Source organism: Lissotriton vulgaris, chromosome 6 (genome assembly GCF_964263255.1).
Source record: "Lissotriton vulgaris chromosome 6, aLisVul1.2, whole genome shotgun sequence".
NCBI classification, from domain to species: domain Eukaryota; kingdom Metazoa; phylum Chordata; class Amphibia; order Caudata; family Salamandridae; genus Lissotriton; species Lissotriton vulgaris.
Genome location: NC_141694.1, coordinates 1,351,559,475 through 1,351,578,481, shown reverse-complemented (window position 1 = coordinate 1,351,578,481; position 19,007 = coordinate 1,351,559,475). Strand labels below are relative to the sequence as shown.

The window sequence follows — 19,007 nt, the reverse complement described above, 5'->3', positions numbered from 1 at the left end:
CAGGGCACGGATGTCGTCGGTGGCTGCGATGAGGGCGGTCTCGGTGCTGTGGTTGGCTCTGAAACCGGACTGCGAGGGGTCGAGGGATCCGTTCGTCTCAAGGAAGGCGGCAAGCTGTCTGTTGACGATCTTCTCAATGACTTTGGCAGGAAAAGGGAGGAGCGAGATGGAGCGGAAGTTTTTGAGGTCGGTGGGGTTCGCTGTTGGTTTCTTCAGTAGGGCGCTGAGCTCGGCATGCTTCCAGCTCTCCGGGAAGGTGGCGGTGTTGAAGGAGGTGTTGATGACGTCCTGGAGTTGGGGTGCGATGGTGGAGTGGGCCTTGTTGAAGATGTGGTGGGGGCAGGGGTCGGTCGGAGATCCGGAGTGGATGGTGTTCATCGTGCGGGCTGTGTCTTCAGTGGTCACCGGGTCCAGGTGCGGAGGGTGGCGGTGGGGGGCGTTGGTTCGACGGTTGGGTGCGTGGATGGTGCGCCGAAACTGTTGTGGATGTCGGCAATCTTGCGGTGGAAGAACGAGGCGAGAGAGTCGCAGAGATCTTGGGAGGGAGTGATGTCGTTGTTGTCGGTGCTGGGGTTGGAGAACTCCTTGACGATGGTGAAGAGTTCCTTGCTGTCGTGGGCGTTGTTGTCCAGTCGTTCCTTCAGTGATTTCTTCTTGGTGGTGCTTGCGGGTGGCGTGTTTGAGGGCGGTCATGTTGTCAGTGGTCTGGTCGAGGAGCCAGGCTTTCTCGAGGGTGCAGCAGGTCTTCTTGGAGTCCTTGAGTTCGTCGGTGAACCACGAGGCCTTCTTGCTTCTGGGTCTGCTGGGAGGGTTCTTCAGTGGTGCGAGGTCGTCGGCGCAGGCGGTCAGCCACTGCGTGAAGTTGCGGCTGCTTCGTTGGGGTCCGTTGTGCTGGTGGGTGGGTTCTGGCTGAGGGAGGTGGTGAGCTGGTCGGCGGTGAACTTGCTCCAGCTTCTGTGAGGAACTGTTGCGGGTGGTGGTGGGTTGTGGTTCTTCTGAAGCTGAAGTGGACGCAGCTGTGGTCGGTCCAGTGGAGTCCGGTGGAGTGGCTGAAGGTGATGTGCTTGCTGGATGAGAAGACGGGATCAAGCGCGTGGCCGGCGTAGTGGGTGGGGGTGTTGACCAGTTGCTTGAGTCCAAGGTTGGCGAGGTTGTCCAGCAGGGCGGCGGTGTTGCGGTCCTTGTTGTTCTCCAGGTGGAAGTTGAGGTCCCCTAGGAGGATGTAGTCGGCGGAGGGGAGGGCGTGTGGGCTGATGAAGTCCGTGATGTCTTCGCTGAATTGTGTGCGTGGTCCCGGGGGTCTGTAGATGAGGGTGCCTCTGAGGGTCGTCTTTGGGTCGGTGTGAATCTGGAAGTGGAGGTGCTCGGCGGCGGCGAAGGTGTCATTGGAGTCGGTCGTGATGCGGATGGTGTTCTTGTGGACGATGGCGATGCCTCCTCCGGTCTGGTTGACGCGGTCCCTCCTGATGATCTTGTACCCGTCCGGGATGCAATGGCGATGTCGGGGGCTGAGGAGACGTTCATCCAGGTTTCCGTGAGGAAGGCGATGTCTGGTGATGTTGTGTCGAGGAGGTTCCAGAGTTCCACGGCGTGTCTGTGGACGGAGCGATGTTGAGCAGTATGCACTTGAGGTTGCTGTTGGTGCTTGGCTTGGCGGGTGCGGTGCAGGTTCGGAGGCAGGTGAACTTGCAGGTTCTGCAGGTGAAGGGTCCGTGAATGCGTTTCGGGGCGGCCCGGCAGCAGGCGGGGTTACGGCCGGCGTTGAGGGCGGCGGCGCCGAAGGTCTGTCGGGTCGTCTGCAGCGGTGGGGACCAGGGGTCCTGGCACTGGGCAGGGTCCAGGCGCGGACGGGCTGCCTTTGGCGCGCCTTCCGCGCACAATCAGCGAGCCCGCTGCGCGGACGCTCTTGGGGCGTCATAAGAGGGGAGGAGGGGTCAGCTGTGAGGCGGGAGGGAAAAATCCAATGGGTGTGGGGGGGAGGCGGGGCCGCATGGGAGGCAGCGGCGGGAGAACGGGGCTGAGGAGCCCAGCGGGCGAAGCAACTCACACTGGGGTACCAAATAGATAATGGGGCAGGCAGGCACACGGGCACTCAGGCAGGGGTACAGAACAGAGAAGGGGGCAGGCAGGCACATGGGCACTCAGGCAGAGGTACAGAAAAAGAGAATGGGGCAGGCAGGCACACGGGGGCACTCAAACCAGGCGCATGCAGTCCAGGCGGCGCTCGAACAGGGTAGGAGAGCGCCGATCTGGAGGGGGGAGCAGGAAGCAAAAAGGCTGGCAGGCGGAGCAGCAGCAGTGGGGAAGTGACCTACCTGAGGGTTAGGGTCCCTGTCTCTGCCGTGCTGCGGGCCCCTTAAGAGGGGAGGAGGGGTCAGCTGGGAGGCGGGTGGGAAGAATCCAATGGGTGTGGGGGGGCGTGGCCGCACGGGAGGCAGCGGCAGGAGAACGGGGCTGAGGAGCCCGGCGGGCGAAGCAACTCACACGGGGGTACTAAATAGATAATGGGGCAGGCAGGCACACGGGCACTCAGGCAGGGGTACAGAACAGAGAATGGGGTAGGCAGGCACACGGGCACTCAGGCAGGGGTACAGAAAAAGAGAATGGGGCAGGCAGGCACACGGGGACACTCAAACCAGGCGCAGGCAGTCCAGGCGGCGCTCGAACAGGGTAGGAGAGCGCCGATCTGGAGAGGGGAGCAGGAGGCCAAAAAGGGTGGCAGGCGGAGCAGCAGTGATGGCTCAAGTTAAAGCAGTGTGCACCTCCTACTTTCAAATCCTATGCATACAATGAAAGATCTTCAAATGGTCACCTCAGAACCCCAGATGGACTCTCACACAAGCACCAACAACTGGACTAAGGCAACTCTCTCTAAGCTGGAATCTCCAAACAACTCCTACTCAGACTCCAGAACATTCAGAACACTGCTTCAAGGTTCATACTCGACCTTCCATGCTACACCCACGTTACACAGCACCTCAGGAAGCTTTACTAGCTCCCCATTCCAAGTGCTGCCAATTCAAACATCTCACACACACATATAAAGCCCCTACACAACACAGGACCAGAATACCTGAACAGCTGTATACATTTTCACTAACCCACCAGACACCTCCACTTTGCCTCAATTTCACTCACACACACTCCCTGAATCCGTGAAAGCAAAACTGGAGGTCGCTCATTCTCCTACATCACACCCAAGACATGAAACCAACTCCCTCAACACATCAGTACCTCCTCCTCACTTCTTGGATGCCACACACACATATGTAGGTGCCTGGATACCCTCTCGGGTGATTAGTGCGATATACTAATCAACATAACATAACATGCTAGTAGTTTTCACCCGACATGGAAGAGAGGAATTTATTTGGTTCTGTTACAGACTACCATGGTTTACATGGAAGTCTGTTGTAGAAGAGGCAATGCTCCAAATGGTGACAGGCTTAGGTGATGGGTTGGTCACCCGTATTGCAACACCTTGCCTTGCACACATAGGGTTCTCAATGGTAGAGCCGGTGGTGACTTTGCAGTGAGGAATTCAGCTTCCATGTCCTCCGAATGGAACAGGGGAATTCAGAGAATGGTAGACAAGACTTTTTGCCAATGTTTATCGGACGATCTTACATTGAACTCTATAAATCGGACCATACATTCTAGAAATATCTACACAGTAAGAACCAGCCATGAGTTGGAAAAACGTGTATTGCCTTGACTATTTGCGAACCAGAAGAGATAAAGATGTTCCCCTAAACTGGTAAACACCATGACCCCTGAGGTAGGGTATTTACCACTAGGGTAAATGTCTCCATTCCAATATTTTCAACTGTAAATAAGGCATGAAATGCAGAACCATTAATTAACTCACCAAATGTCCTACGTTGTGTTTGTTTCTAGGCCTCTCCTCCATAAACTAGCAGGTTTGACCTGTCAACGTCTGTACAAAATTCCTATAGTTTTCCCCTGGCAGTGTTGATAATGTAATGCAGCTCGGAATTCCAATTCCTGCACAAACTTCTGTTTGTACAGGCATTGAAATGTAAACACCAGTGCATGATCATGACCAGGTGCTGGCACCACTGCGATCAGGGCTATGCGAGCTAAGTAGTTAATGAACTTAACAGTTATGAAATTATAACACAAACAGTCGAAATATAGTATTGACCACCTTTTTCTGAGTGCTAATTGCTCGAAAGTTTATCATGAACTTAAACATTTAGATGCTGGTCAGATTTCATAACGTTACACTGGTACATTTTTGCCTAGCATTACAAAAACATTTCCACCGACCATAGTACTAACAACGAATGCAGCAATCAACCTGTGCGAAAATAGTTTTTTTTACACCACTCTGTCCATTTAGATAACATTTTCTTATAAGGGGGATGTTGGAAATGTTGCTGCGAATTTCCAATCCGTGGTGTACACATTTCCATTCAGTGGTGAAAATCTCCAGTCAGTGAGGCAAATGTATACTATCTGGCATCAAATAATTGATTCAACTAAATAGTTTTTAGTATTTTTATGAATTGGGTTAATGTCTTGTTTCCTATCAGCAGATACACTCTGATCTCAATAACATGCTTCAAATTTATTTTATTAAAACAATAGTAATTGATATATAAATCCTGTATTCAGATCTGGAAAAAAATTTAAATAGACTTCCAGAATGTGGTTTTATATTGGGATAATATTGTCAAAGGGTATGTACATAGCAAATACATTATAGAAAGTATAAAAAGCCTTATTATTTTTACGCATGTGGCAACACACTGTTGAAAAATGTTACTGCTCATACAAAGAATTTCAACAGTGTGACTTTTTTTTCCCTTTTCTTAGACGAAGTGCTTCATCTGTGGGATAGGCAATGATTACTTTGACACCGTGCCCCATGGCTTTGAAACACACACTTTGCAGGAGCACAACTTAGCCAATTACCTGTAAGTACACGAGCTGTGAACTCTTCCATCACCCATGACATCCTCCATCTTCTGCAAGGAAAAAATCAATCTCATAAAATGGCACCGAGGAAAATAGAAATGTTGCATTGTATGAGGAGTCCTGTTCCAGGAAATCTATTAGAAGGAGAAAATTGTCGTTTATTGTTTCATTTTTCTGTCTGACGTGCCCTATAGAATGGGAAAACGTAAACCTATTTCCTTTCAGGTTTCTGGATAGAGGTTGGAGTGAAAACATGAGCAGTGCAGTGAACTTAGGAGGGAATGTGACATTGAAAACGACCTTGAACAAAATGACACCGTTATGATGTTTGTGCTGTTGTAAATAACACATCTACCTTGCTGGCCATCAGAGGTGTAGCATATACATAGCCAGACATGTAAAAGCACCATCTGACAGGTCATTCACAAGGGTTTACTTTCGAATGACATAATTATGCAAATAAACTAAAAGTACCTTTCTATATAGTTAAAGAAGAAGTCGCCCGATACTTGTTTCAGTTAGTGAAACAATCTTAATACTTTATAGAGATCCAGATTGTCAAATACAAGAAAAATAAAGAAAATGAAAAGCAGATTTTCTAAAAATTTAGATAAGCAGGTGAGTAAAAGCAGTATATATTTTTGCCTATATTAAGACACTTTGCCCAAACCTTGAGGTATGGCATCCTGGAGTGTGTGTATATACATCTAAGTGGGAGGGGGCGGGGGAATGTATTAAGGCTCCATTCTACTTACCCATTTGTGAATTGTTTCTGATAGTTCTTTTTGCTGGCCTGTGGGATATTGGTAATGTACTTAACTACTAAGAAAAAAACATGTACTTATCTGCAGTTGAAACCTGAAACAAATTACTGATGTCTAATTCTGACCAATTGAGTAGAAGTTCAGTTTTTTGAGGTAGAGGTATAGTCCAATAGCTAAAATAGACATGTCATATTTGATGTTTTCAGATGTGTAATTTACTCCATTTTTCTAGGCCTCTTTCAATACAAACAATCATAACGTTTGTGGTAACCCTAAATTATGTGTAGCTATTCTCCTGGAGAATCATACAGCAATTCTCCTAGCAAAAACAGAGTACAGAAATGTCCTGATTTGTTCAATGTCACGTATGCTACTTTCCAGACACAAATGTACGAATGACAGTTAAAAATGTCTAATTTCGCTGTCTGTTTCCGAACAAATGTCATGTGAAAGTAGAGAGAAGTAAAAGCTGCACAGACATTTTAAATGAAGTATACAAAAAGTGATGGATGTTTGGAATGCTTACATTAATCTTAACCATTGGTATTTATTATGGGATGCATTCCAGTCCATCGATATTTTGTACATCATACACCTCAGTTTGGGTCCCTCACATGCAAATAATTGTTGACTTTGCTCCATAGGAACATTCCAGCCGGAACTGCCAGGTCAAGCTGTACCTGAACCGGATCCAAATGCAAACTAAGTTCTGTGTCGCCCTTACTGGGGCTTGTCAGTCAGATGCAGCTTGATTCCACTTCTACAGTGAGCACAAGACCCACGTCTGGGCATACCCATCACACTTAGGGTATCACACTGGAGCATACAAAAAAGTTATGGATGAAATGCTTTAATTAATCACAGTCAGTGATATTTATTCATGGCTACATCAATAGAAGACTGAAGACATGGCTGTTTGTTCAAGAGTAAAAGATCTTGTCAAGTGTTGTGGTTCTACCTATTAGCATAGCGCCAGGACACTCCTAGGAGTAGCTCAGCGCTATATAAATCATATTCCAGTCATTCATTCCAGTCTGTTGTTATTTTGCACCCCGTGCTCCTCAGTATGGACCCAGCCATATGCAAATCATTCTAGAACTTAATCCAGTAGAATCAGACCAGCTAGAACTGTCTGGCCAAGTCCTTGCTGAAATAGAACACAAGCATTCCAAAATTGTTTCAACCTGATTGGGGCTCGTCACTCAGGTGCAACTTGGTTCTTTGGTTCTAGGGGCACAGGGAGAATGGGACTCAAGTCTGGGCATACCTGTCGAAAAAAAGGTGATAGATTGAATGCTTGAATTAATCTCGTCCACAGGTAGTTACTCAGGCTGCATTCCAGTTCATCAAGATTTTGCACACCATGTACCACAGTTTGAATCTACCATATGCATATCAGTCTTGACCCTGCTCCAATAGGAACAGCCCATCTGAACTGCCAGTCCAGATGTTCCGTGAACCAGAACACAAGCACTTCAACACTGCTTTTGCCCTGATTAGGGCTCGTCAGTAGGGTCCAGCTTGGTTTCACTGGCATAGTGAGCACAGCCAAAGTAATTACTAGTACTAGTTATTCACTGCAACCCTCTAAGTGCAATGTGATGCCAAGATGTGGGGCCTCACATGTCCACAATGCCAAACACCTTTCGTAATGCCTGAAATCTTCCCTCAATTAAGACCTCTGATTTACTACCCTGCAATTGCCAGAAGCTACATAAAGCCAAACGCTGGTTTGCAGCATGCCTTTATTGTTTGCATGCTTAGTGATTTGCTCCCGGAACAGGTCAACACACTCTTCACAGCTACTTTGTAAGTGACCAGCAGTTCACAAAACACCAAAGCCTGAAGGTCAAGTTCCTTCCACTACCCTGCCGCAGCAAATCAATGGACACTCAAGCAGACAGTAGTTCTTAAATTAGCTGCTCTATTAATCTAAAGGTCTTTGAAGAAGGACATCTCCTATTTCTGTAGTAACTACTGATAAGCAGCATTCCCTAAATCTAGGCAAGAGGAATGGTTACATTATGCAGGTGCGGCTATTTCGATGATTTGTCTACACAGAGATCTGCCCATTCAATTGTGCATGAAGGAACGTTTTATGAAGTCAATCTCAGCACTACAGAAATGTGTAAGATTTTAGAGTTGTATTTTATATTGTATATTGCTTCTGACAAGCATCTCTGTCATTACAGGTTCTTCTTCATGTATCTCATAAACAAAGATGAAACAGAGCATACAGGACAGGTGAGCATACATTTCTAAAGGAGGAAAATAATATATAATGGTTGACAGTATATATGTATATTTATATATATATATATATACACACACACACACACATATATATATATTATATTCGTGCTCAGCCGCACAACATCCTTCTTCTAAGTGTTAGTGCTGCGTACGTTACTTCTGCCTGGATAAAACTCTTTGTGTAATCATACATCAAAGAGTTTTAATGTTTATGTCTGTACAATTGTTTTATAATGTCGTATAATTAGGAAAAATCTTTTTTAAACAATGTATCTTAAATGTATGTTCGTGCTTTTATGAGTATAATTCTCGAATAAAGCTTTGATGTTATGTTATATATTATATTCGTGCTCAGCCGCACAACATCCTCCTTCTAAGTGTTAGTGCTGCGTATGTTACTTCTGCCTGGTGTCAGACTTCTTTATTTGTGAGGTTGTCCCCCCTTTGCGCATGACATTCTACACTTGGGTCCATGTAGTTAAACATTGCTTGACACCATACACCTGCTGAACACTTTTTTGTAATAGCTGTTCTACACTTTGATAGAACGTCATAGCCATTCAGGATCCCACTAGGCTGTATAATGCTCCCTAAATCTGCCTCAATTTGTACTGAGTGCCAGGCGAATTGCTGTCACTGTCACAGTTGCGGTGGCACCGGGCCTAGGGGCGTGAGGGCTCCAATTCATACCAATTGAAGGGTGCTTTTAAAAACAAAAATCTAGGAGATTGGGAGACCAAATCTTCTTGATTGTATTAGGCCCAAAAGGCCCTGGTTCTGCCAGTAGTGCAACTGGCTGTAGACCTCTCTCACAGGTTAGCACCAGTTTTTACAAAGTGAAGAATGCAGCATGCTCACACACTCTGATACCAAGCAGGAGCTGTTATACACATGTTGCCCCTTACCACCTGCTCCGTTCTAGGGCATTCATTGAACTCAGTTAAGGGTACAGTCTGACAGAAGCATGACAGCAGAGCTACCACTTACATTCTTCTCTGAACTGCGGTAGTCCCTGCAGGGTGACTGTCCTTAATGGAGGAGGCAGCAGTCTCTTCTCATGTCTGGTCTTGTGCTCTCCTCTGTAACTCTAACGCTCATACCAGGCTTCCTCAGTACCAAGCATAAACACATGCTGCTTTAAATGTATCATGGTGGAATGACGGATGGAGCTGCAAGTAGATGGTCCCAGTTGCTCCATATTTTCGTTTAATTGTATTTGAAAAAAAGGACGAGCAGGGTAAGCCCTCACTTCATTTTGAGTCTGTATACTCAAAGGCTGCCTAGGTTCATGTCCAGGTCCCAGTTAAAGCCCTGTAATTCACTTAGAGATGTTCTGTCATGTTTTATTTTATTTGTTTCATTTAATACTTTTTTTCCCTTTTAGTTTTAGTTGTGACTTGGTTTCTTTCGCACGTGTGAATACCTTCTCAATTTGTCTTCATTTCTGTAACATTACTCATTGTCTGACTTAACAGTCAGTGTACATTTACATAACACCATCCTATGGTTAAACACATAAAGGTAATGATCAAATGGTAGAAGTGAGGTAGAGCACCGGAGCTGTGTGCAGTTGATAGAAGCTGAACATATACACAAACATGGCTTTTAAAAACATATCCTTTATAACCCCTGTTTCAGCGTTTGGTACTCACAAAATATATATGCATTACACGTAGTCCCTACATGAAAAAGCTCTCAAAGAATGGTTTGACTTGTAGTGCAATTAGTATCCAAGATATACATCAAATATATATTGTCCTCAAAAGTAGTCAAGTTTTATGTTTGACGTAAGTCAAGACCTTTAGAAGCTTGCCTAAAACAAAAATAATATACATCTAATAGACTTTGTGTCATCCTACTTCAGCCACTAGCTTTTTTGTCTCAGGACCCTTCGCCATTAACTTACCCATTTGCCCCTGACACGAGACACTGTCAATCACATGAAGTATATCAGCATTTCTTTTGCGTTTGTGGGGGTATCATTCCTCCTGTAGTGGGATGCCTGAGGGACTGTTTTACATCTGAGTTGTACGGCAATTATCACACCTTTTGTCACAGTCAATTAGGTGCGTCAGTCATAAATACCACATTTTCTTTTTCATTGAAGCATATTTTTTTCAGATTTTCTGTCAGTGTTTAAGAGTGCAGCACGTAGTGCATATTTGTTTTCCCATTCCAAGATGACCACCACATTTAGAATATTTTGGAAATGTAACGCTACCTAAATATCATGAAGGAGTAAAACTGGCATTGAGAAGCAGTGTGGCACAGGTACAGGGGCATACAAATGCTCTCAGCCCAAGCCTCAAACTGAGCACTAAGTATTGCCCGTGCTCACAGCAGTAAAACCAGTAAACAACATGAGAGGCAGTATGTTGAAACAAAACGTCAGCCATCATGTAACAGTAAATGAATGTCACAAGAATCTACAATACCATTCTTAGATGGCCACCACACTTTGACGTTAAGTGTTATTGCAATCTGGAATGGTGAAACAATGATACACTCTGTTCACTACCATTCAAAGGTGGCTGACAATTTGCACTTGGTTTGGGGAGTGAACACTGATGCATTGCCAAACATTGCATCATGCTGCTTGTCAATAGTCAATAGTCATGTGGTCTTTTATAGCGCAACATATCACCTTTAGGTCTCAAGGCTCTTGCAGACACAGTGAGGGTCGTCAATAGCTATTAGTTGGGAAATAGCCAGGTTTTTAATTCCTTGCGAAAGAACATGTGATCAGAGATGGAAGAAATGTGTGGAGGGAGCTTGTTCCAGAGATGAGGGGCGAAATAAGAAAAAGATCGTCCACCTTGTCTCGTAGTGCGCGCTCTCAATGCTGTTAAGAGATATTTAGAACTCGATCTCAGGGTTCTGTTCAGTTGGTATTTCCGCAGTTTATTACCTAAGTACCCTGGACCAGAATGGTAGAGGTTCTTGTGTACGAGGCAAAGAGTTTTACATTTGCCTCTCAGCCTCATTGGTAACCAGTGTAGAGATGATTTTAAATTGGCACTGGAGGATGATCTCCTAGGTAAGTCCAAAATGAGTCTGGCAGCAGTGTTTTGAAGGGTCTGTAGCTTGGCATAGAGATTGTCATTTATGCAGGCCAATAGTGCGTTACCATAGTCTACTCTACTCATGATTAGTCCTTGGATCAATGGTTTCTGAGAATCAATTGGTAACCACTTGAAAATCTTACGTAGGTTGTGCAAGATTCCATAACAGGTACCCACGACCCGGTCCACATGAGCTTTCATCGACAGTTTGTTGTCGATGGTGATCCCCAGGTTGCAAACAGTTGATTTTGGTGGTGGGCAGGGGCTCAGTAATTGTGGCCACCAGTCACTGGACCAATGATCTTCCGCTCTGCCAAAGACGATTATCTCTGTTTTGCTCTTATTCAGTTGCAGTTTATTTTGACAAACCAGTTATCAATGTGGGTCATGCATTTCTTGAACCTGATGATAGTGTCTGAGGGGTCAGGGCCGAAAGTTATCAGCAACTGAGTATCATCGGCATACGATACCGTTTCAAAGCCATACAGTTTAATTATTTTGGCCAAGGGAGTCAGATATAGATTAAAGAGCATGGGACTCAAAATGGGGCCCTGTGGTACTCCAAAACACACCGCTCTACTGCATGCTGCCCTAAGACCAAGGTGAACCGCGGTCGACCGGCCTTTCAAATAGTTCTTAAACCAGTCCCAGCCCTTCCCCCGGACCCCCATCTCCCAGAGCCGTTGTAACAAGATGTCATGGGAGATGGTGTCAAAAGCGGCCAATAAATCTAATAACACCAAAATAGCTGATTCCTTCTTGTCAAGGGCAAGCCTGATGTTATCAATCATTTCGATTACCGCTGTCTCGGTGCTGTGTGCTGTCCTAAACCCTGATTGAGAGGGATCTAGCAGATTCTGTCCTTCAAGATAGCCAGTTAGTTGTCTATTTACTAAGGCTTCAAGAACTTTCAAAAGTAGGGCAGCAACGAGATCGGACGATAGTTGGCTAGTACACTAGCATCTGATTTAGGCTTCTTCAAAATAGGCCTGACAAGGGCTTTCTTCTACCTGGCAGGAACGATGGCTTGATTCAGAGAAAGATTGAATATCTCAGTGAGCCTAGGTATAAGAGAGGGAGCCAAGATATTGATCATTCGTAGGGGGAACAGATCTGTAGGAGATTCGGATTTGATTTTAACAATAACCTTCGTGACCTGTTCCCTAGTTACTGGTTGGAATTCAGTCAACAGGGCGGTTTGTAAATCTCCCCTGGTGGTTATTTGTGAGTAGGTCCTATCGTCCGGATGTCACAGTCAGCGTTAGCCATTTAACATATATGGGTAATAATGCAACCCATTTACTATACATTTTTGGTTTTGTAAAGGTCAAGACGTGCTTTACATTTTTATATAGTTTGCTTTTATTGTACATGCTATTGCATTGTTTTGTGCATGGTAGGTCATGTTTTGGTGTTAGCTGATATTAATGATGTTGTGTAAAATATACCTATTCTTAATGTAAGTTAACTATTGCATTGTGTGAGAAAGTGAGTTTTTGTTGCAGTACCCCCCACTTTTTGCCTGATACCTGATGCACTTTTCCTTGGTGTGCCCTGGGTCCCTGCCAATCAGGTACCCAAGGCCTGTGTTCCTTCCCTAAAAACTGTACTAAAGCCTAAACCCAATTGGCATCTCTGGCCACATGTCAGCCCCTAGTAACTGGTACCCTAGGTACCTAGGGCATTGTGACCAGAGAAGACCCCTAAGGGCTGTAGCACTTATTGTGCCACCCTTAGGGGCCCTGTACCCTGACACACACACACTGCCTTTGCAGGCTGAGTGCCCTGGTGCAGAACTAAACAAGGAGTCGACATGGCACACATCCCTGTGTGCCATGCCCACAACCCTACTGCCCTGGCATACATCAACCATCCCTCTAGCTGGGTGCCCTGATGCCAGTGTGGGATTTAATGTAAAATGCACTACAGAGGGCATCTTAGAGATGCCCCCTGAAACCTAACCTACAATCCATGTCTTGTCTGAGAGGCTGCCTAGGCTGCCACACAGCAGACATGTTGCTGGACCCCTGGGTGGAGAGCCCCCACTCTCCTGGGCCTGCAACAATGCACATCCCGGGACGAGATGCAAGCCCCCTCCCCCAGGATGGGCAGGGGAGGTTTTAAAGGCCTTCTGCCTTTGTGAGCTTCTCCAGACCACTTGTTGTACTCAGCAACTGGCCCCCACCAGTTCTGATCCCCACTCTGACGGGAAGACTGGCGGGAAACCCTACGTCAGGAAGGGGGGTACCAGCCTGTGCCAACTCCTCCCCTCAGGTGGGAGAGGTGAGGTGAAGATGGGGAGCCCTGCCCAATCACAGCTAGGCTCCTGCCCCCCTCCCACAGGGGAGGAGCAGGCTAGGGGGTGTACCCACCCCAGGACAGGGACCCATTGGTCCCTGCCCTTGCCCTACCTGTAACGCCCCTACATTTAGTATTTAGGGGCACCCTGAACCTTCCTCCCTCAGATCCAGATTACAAAACAAGGAATAAGAAGACCTGTTGTGCAGCTGCTAAAAAGAAGAAGACACCAACTGATTTGGCCCCAGCCCTGCCTGCCTGTTGACCCCCAAACCTGCTCCTGCTAAACCCCAGCGTCTCCAGTGGTCAGCAACCTCAAAAACCCCGGAGGACCTGACTGCCTTGTGACTCTGACTACCTAGGTCTCCCATGAACAGTGGTACTGCTCAAAGCAAGTAACAAGCCCTAGCATCAGCCTGGAATCGCGAACCCTGCACACTCTGCACCCACGAAGCCTGGCCTGTGCTGGAGTGAATCAAGACCCTGAGGACGTCCCCCCAGGGATTCTGACCTGGAATCCAGTGCCCAAGGACCCTACTCGACAACCCCAACAACGCCTGCAGCCTCAGGACAAGGGACCACTCCAACCGCGACCAGCAGGGAGTACGATTTCCCGACCTCAAAAGACACCCCTGCACCCGGTGCCCCACGGCCCCCTGTGCCCAACTCCTGGGTCTCTACCTATCCCCCAAGATCCCAACTTACCCCTCAATGTTGGTCACTCCAGAAGATCCTCCGTTCATGAGCCTGCAGCCTTTATTCCCTTTTCAAGATCTCAATTGAATAACATTGAGCGCCCGACAGCTCAAAAGCACCCTGCACAGAGTCGCCCGAGTGCCCCTGGCAGCGCAACCTTTGTCCTTATCTACTTCCCCATTTGCCCAGAGCAAGTGACCAGGAGCCCAGCTCCCACAGATGCATTGCCTGCTAGCCAGCAGCCACCAACCGAAGGCCCCCTGCCTCGCTTTGGATAACATTGGGCCTAACTACCTCTGCACCCTTGTTGCCCCTGTGCCGCTGAGGGTGTACCAACTGTACCTACCTGACCCTGGGGGACCCCTGAGTCTATGCCCAGAACCTTAACTTCACCAGTTGAGTACTCACCTGAAAACCGATAGCTCACTTTCCTTCCATAGGATAACATTGACTGGTTTGACTCGAAAAATCTTCTAAGTGTGAAGTTTTGAAACTTCAAAATATTCATCTAAAATCAGTCGAATAACGAATTCCAAAGTACACACCTGTGATCAGGAGAGAAGCCAGTGCTGTATCTTTTAGCCCAGTACTGAACCGCAAAAGTATTCCTAACTGTGTTTACTAGTAACCTGAATTTTCTCTCATAGGAAGCCATTGATTGTTTTTCTCTGAAATTTCTTCTGTCTACTTTTGAAAATTACAAATATTGCTTAAAAATCGTACCAAATACTGGAACGTAATTACTTACCTGTCTTAGGTAGAGACCCCAGTACTAAACCTAGGAGTCCAGTCCTGGATTACAAAAGTAACGAGAACCCACTTTAAATGTTACTCGAATTTCCTCCCATTGGATAACATTGCTAGTTTTTCACTGAAAAGTTTCTTAGTGTCAACTTTTAAAAGACCTTTATATTCTTTAAAAATCATTGCTATAACTAAAACTTTTTTACTAAACTGTTTTCAGCTTAGACCCCAGGACTGAGTCCAGGATCCAGTCCTTAAGTTACAAAAGTAATCTATAAAGTAATCAGCTGCATTTATGTGGAAAAACCTATTGAGCTCAATGTTAAATTGTGCTTAGAATTGTGTAGCGTACTGCAACCACTGTACGTATTGTGTTTACAAAGTTTATTGTGTCTTTGCAAAGTAAAGTTTTTTGTGTCTTTGAAAAGTAATTACCTGAGAGTGCTCATATTGAGAAAAGTATATTTTGATACCTGTTGGTTCTAAAAATAAAACTACTATATCTTTTGATATAAAAACAGTTGGCCTAGAGTTCAGTTCTTGAGTGTGTGAAACCTTTTGCTGATGGAGTGTGTACAACAAATGCTTTACACCGTCCTCTGGTACTGCCTTACTGCTCGACCAAGCTACCAGTTTAGAGAGTAAGGTCACACCTGACTTTAACCTCTCTTATACCTCTGGGGATTGTGGACTCTATACACACTGTACCTTACTTTGGTCCAGTATATATAGAGCCACTTTCTCACATTTTGCCGAGGATTGCAAAGCCAGTAGGTCGAATTTTTATGTGGTACCTCATGAAAACGCAGGCAGGAACAAATGGGCATTAATTGTGCCATGTCTCTATGCAACTTGCACCCTTCTGTGCCTCCAATGTATGTACCTTGTTTATTATCCCCCAGTCTTGTAATGTATATAGATGCACTTTAAAGCCAGATTAAATTGCCTTCTATGTTTGCAAGTTGAAATATGTGTCTGTTAATGGTGGTAATGTTAGGAAATCATGTATGGTCAGTGATCAGTTTGACCTGTTTAGAAATACATTCAACACATTTTGTCTGAAGTGATGCTACTTGTCATTAGATTTACAACAAAGGACATGTTTTTGCCGAACTAATGTACTGTAAAGCTTTCTGATTATGTCCCATTTATTCTGCAGGAATCTTGTGTGTGGAAGATGTATCAAGAACGCTGCTGGGAGTTCTTTCCTGCTGGGGACTGTTTCCGCAAACAGTATGAAGACCAGCTCAATTAAGCACAGGTCTGGACCCCGTGTTCAGAGAACTGGAAGGGCGCACGCGGCTTCCAAGCTCGTTGTGGAGTGCACATACAAGAAAGATTTCAAGATTCACCTGAACCCGTGTGCTTTTCCTGAGCAGAAAGCCAGGCTTTGGACAGCCTTCCTTCCGGCTTTCATTTTCCAGATACATTGGCTTGGAAACTGACAGTGCCATGGAAATCTCACTGTTGAAGTGTCCTGGGGGGAGGGGAAGAAGACAAAAAAAAAGCTTGACTCTGGAAAAAATAGGGCACATAAGATACTTTATTGAACATGCGCACACTTGCGGACAGTTCAAAGCTTGTGTGAAACTCCCTTTAAAATGGCGGTTTGTGAAAGGAAATGGAATCGCCACGCGCATTCATTCTATTTATCTCATCATCCACGAAGGAGCGATATTGTTCAAGCTGCAATGGGGGAAATAGTGCCTTACTATATGTGGGTTGAGCTATGCAGAAGATGAGTGCATGTCATCTTATCTTTTCCTCATTTCCAAGCATTTTATTTTAAAACCAGATATTTTTCATTTTTTTCTTTTGATGGGGCCTGGGTGGGTGGGAATCGATCGGGGCTTTCGGAGGGGCAGTGTTATTGACCTGTAGTCTCACTGTTTATTTTAAGGAGACCATATGTGGCATGTCTCAGGACAAAAAATAGGATCTCCTAGTCAAGCTAAATCCACACTTCCCTGCCTCCTTAGCTCTTTCTCTTATTTTTGGTAATGCTCAGATGCAACACTGCAACTTTATGAATCTTTTTCTATAAAACAAAGAAAAACCTAAAAGAGTGACTTTTAGAAGAAATGTTCCATTGCATGTTTATTATGCAAGTTTAAACAAAAGAAGAAAACTACACAAGTTGATTGACGTTACAAAGCCTTGAAGGTAAATAATATAACCATGGTAATAAAGTGTTGTGGGCTTTCTTGTACCATCCAGCATCACTGGCCACACCACCCCAATGTTATGAACTTGACTTTAGGGCTCGTTTGGGGTCATTTTTTTTCCATCTGTGAAACGTAGTGGCATTGAGAATGTCTTGTTGATCCATTCCTTCTGAAAATAGATGCCGAAGCAATATCCATTCAGGGACCTAATCAGTTGCTCTCATGAAGCACCAGTGATGTGTACACCACTCAGTTTGACTCTTTTTTGATTGTTATGCCAATAATCTTTAACAATAAAAAGACAGATTGATTCAGAATGGAAGCAGAATTACTTTTAAATATGATCATTTTGATTTGGGTCTCCAAACTATAATTGTGAATACAAAACTTCCAAAGAAGAACATGCTTTGAGTTTTGTGTGTGGGTAAGTGATACTGGTAATTGGGGTCCCACCTCTAACAAATGCTGTTTTATAAAACCATTGCCATGCAAATAAGCTTTGGCAAAGCCAAAAGGTCAGAATATTTGCTAAGTGAATTTATTTCTCCATCGATTAGCACGTTTATTGTATGTTTTAGTGGATTGAAGTGAGAAAGTATAAACAGATGGATTGATGACTGTATGGATGGGAGAGTGAATGATATGGTTCAATACATGGAAAACTGATTGGCAAGTGTATGGATTGACATTTGAATTTATCCAGTATTATGGGTGTCTTTCATAGATTCACATGCCTGAATCATTCCCCGTCATCGGGATGGGACTCCCCGGTACATAAATAAAGTAATGTCCTATAGACATATAGAGAAATAGGCCTACAGGCCTTACATTAGTAACATATCCATGTCCTTATGCAAAAAGGACCAAACTCTAGAAGAGAACGAATCAGATGTCACCTCCCTCTAAAACCTTCCTGGAAGGAGCCTCAGTCCCTCAGATTTTCTACCGCACATTGTGCTAAGGGAGTCTCCTCTGAGCTCTGCTCAGTTTTGTTTCTTCACAGCTGTTTTTACAGTATTTTTTGGGACATTTCTTCATATCTCTTCAGTGACTAAGGTGTATTATGTATGACACACCTAAAAAGGGTCTCTTTAGGTCCTGTGGTTCTTGTGGAAAGAAAAGGCTGCACATTGATGATCAACATAAGGACTGCCTGTATTGCCTGTATCCAGACCATTCGGCAAAAGACTGCAAAGTATGTCGTACCTTTTCGACTAAAACCCTTAAAGACCGTGAGGGACGCCTCTTAATTTGGCTCCAGAGGCTAAAGGACAGAGATAACCTGGATTCCTCTGAGGAGAGTGAAGGTTCTTCAATCTCCTCAAAATTATCTCCGAAGAGACCAAGGGTGGCCTATCCTAGCCCTACGGCTCCTCCTCAAAAGAATACAGCTGAGAAGTCTTCAAAGGTTCTGGCTAAACCAACTTCTGGGAAGGAAGGTCACACCTTCAAGAAGCCAATTTTGACATCGTCGACGACAACATCGTCAACGACTCCTTCATCGTCGAGAAAGACAGTGTCCACAGCTTCTCATATCTCTACATCGACAACGACAGTATCTACGTCGATGGCGTCGTCGCCATTGTCATCGTCGACGACGACGACCCCATCGTTGACAGCGGATAAGGCTTTGTTGTCGACAATAGCCATCAAGAGAACCTCGTCGACGTCGAAGACCCCGTCGATGCTGGCTTCACCGACGACAGCATCACCGACTACCTCAACGATGAAACCAATACCGTTGACGTCGCAACCGTCGACAAAGGGCTCGCCGACGAGAACACCATCGACGAAGGAACCGTCGACGAAGACGTCGTCAACGTCAGGAATTACTTTACCGTCGACGACAGTCCCGTCAACGATATCATTACCGGCTATTATGACTGTCGACGCTCCACCGTCGACGATCACACCGTCGACGGGCCCGTCGACGATGATAGATTCTAATCTGCAAGCTACATGCGTGCGTCTAAAAATCACAAGAATGACGCTGACGCCGGAATTAACTTCACCAAGCCAGGTACAACCAGTTCCGCCGGCATGTCTGCTCCAACAGGAGGATTCTGATGAGGGGGACATGTTCC

The 19,007-nt window shown here is 45.5% G+C and overlaps 1 protein-coding gene across 1 annotated transcript in view; it reads left to right on the top strand.

The window, feature by feature from the left end:
- RYR2 (ryanodine receptor 2) overlaps positions 1-17,237 on the top strand; it is a 3,481,211-nt gene extending 3,463,974 nt beyond the window's left edge. Inside the window, exons 102-104 of the mRNA XM_086925791.1 lie at positions 4,840-4,940; positions 7,898-7,949; positions 15,918-17,237. Of these exons, the coding sequence (XP_086781917.1) occupies positions 4,840-4,940; positions 7,898-7,949; positions 15,918-16,013 (249 nt within the window). The 3' untranslated portion in view covers positions 16,014-17,237. The remainder of the gene's footprint in view (positions 1-4,839; positions 4,941-7,897; positions 7,950-15,917) is intronic.
- Positions 17,238-19,007: the final 1,770 nt, after the last annotated feature.